The sequence below is a fragment of the Coturnix japonica genome, unplaced genomic scaffold, assembly GCF_001577835.2.
Source record: "Coturnix japonica isolate 7356 unplaced genomic scaffold, Coturnix japonica 2.1 chrUnrandom534, whole genome shotgun sequence".
Lineage (NCBI taxonomy): Eukaryota > Metazoa > Chordata > Aves > Galliformes > Phasianidae > Coturnix > Coturnix japonica.
Genome location: NW_015439917.1, coordinates 59,819 through 61,304, shown reverse-complemented (window position 1 = coordinate 61,304; position 1,486 = coordinate 59,819). Strand labels below are relative to the sequence as shown.

At 56.7% G+C, this 1,486-nt stretch overlaps 1 protein-coding gene across 1 annotated transcript in view; it reads right to left on the bottom strand.

Annotated features, from left to right (window-relative positions):
* Window positions 1-1,486, bottom strand: part of LOC107307290 (RAC-beta serine/threonine-protein kinase-like) — a 17,446-nt gene that overhangs the window by 6,752 nt on the left and 9,208 nt on the right. Inside the window, exons 3-4 of the mRNA XM_032441753.1 lie at window positions 1,306-1,342; window positions 1-204 (exon numbers count right to left, since the gene is read on the bottom strand). Coding sequence (XP_032297644.1) covers window positions 1-204; window positions 1,306-1,342 — 241 coding nt within the window. The remainder of the gene's footprint in view (window positions 205-1,305; window positions 1,343-1,486) is intronic.

Genomic DNA, 1,486 nt, shown 5'->3' with positions numbered 1-1,486 from the left:
GTCCTTTTTGAGCAGGCCGGCCAGCAGAGCTTTGGCCTCGGGGCTGAGGGTGCGTGGAAATCTAATCTCTTCCATAAGGATGAGTTCAAAGAGCTTTTCATGGTCCTGGTTGTAGAAAGGCAATCGGCCACACATCATTTCATACATGACAACTCCTAATCCCCACCAGTCCACTGCACGACCATAGTCATTATCTTCCAATACCTATAAAGGGGGGGGGGGGCACAGAATGGGGGCACACAATGGGGGCAACCCAATGGGGGACCCCAATGGGAACCCCAATGGGGAACCCCAATGATGGCCCCCAATGAGGAACCCTAATGGGGACCCCAATGGGGAACCCCAATGAGGACCCCAATAAGGACCTTCAATGAGGACCCCCAATGGGGACCCCTAATGGGGACAACCAATGGGGGACCCCAATGATGGCCCCCAATGAGGAACCCTAATGGGGACCCCAATGAGGACCCCCAATGGGGACCCCTAATGGGGACCCCCTAGTGATGACCCCTAATAAGGACCCCCCAATGGGGACCTTCAGTGATGACCCCTAATGAGGACCCCCAATGGGGACCCCTAATAGGGACACCCAATCATGACACCCAATGGGGACCCCTAATGAGGACCCCTAATGGGGACCCCTAATGGGGGACTCCAATGATGACCCCCAATGAGGACCCCCAATGGGGACCTTCAGTGATGACCCCAATAAGGACCCCAATGATGGCCCCCAATGAGGACACACAATGGTGACCCTCAATGAGAACCCCTAATGAGGACCCCCAATGGGGACCCCCTAGTGATGGCCCCCAATGAGGAACCCTAATGGGGACCTTCAGTGATGACCCCTAATGAGGACCCCTAATAGGGACATCCAATGGGGACCCTCAATGAGAACCCCTAATGAGGACCCCCAATGGGGACCCCTAATGGGGACCCCCAATGGGGACCCCCTAGTGATGACCTCTAATGAGGACCCCCCATGGGGACCCCCAGTGATGACCCCTAATGAAGACCCCCCATGGGGACACCCAATGGGGACCCTCAATGAGAACCCCTAATGAGGACCCCCAATGGGGACCCCTAATGGGGACAACCAATGGGGGACCCCAATGAGGACCTTCAATGAGGAACCCTAATGAGGACCCCCAGTGGGGACCCCCAATGGGGATCCCCTAGTGATGATCCCTAATGAGGACCCCCAATGGGGACCCCTAATGAGGACCCCTAATAGGGACACCCAATGGGGACCCTCAATGAGAACCCCTAATGAGGACCCCCAATGGGGACCCCTAATGGGGATACCCAATGGGGGACCCCAATGATAACCACAATGAGGACCCTCAATGAGGACCCCAATGAGGACCCCTAATGAGGACCCCCCATGGGGACACCCAATGGGGACCCTCAATGAGAACCCCTAATGAGGACCCCCAATGGTGACCCCTAATGGGGACAACCAATGGGGGACCCCAATGATGACCCC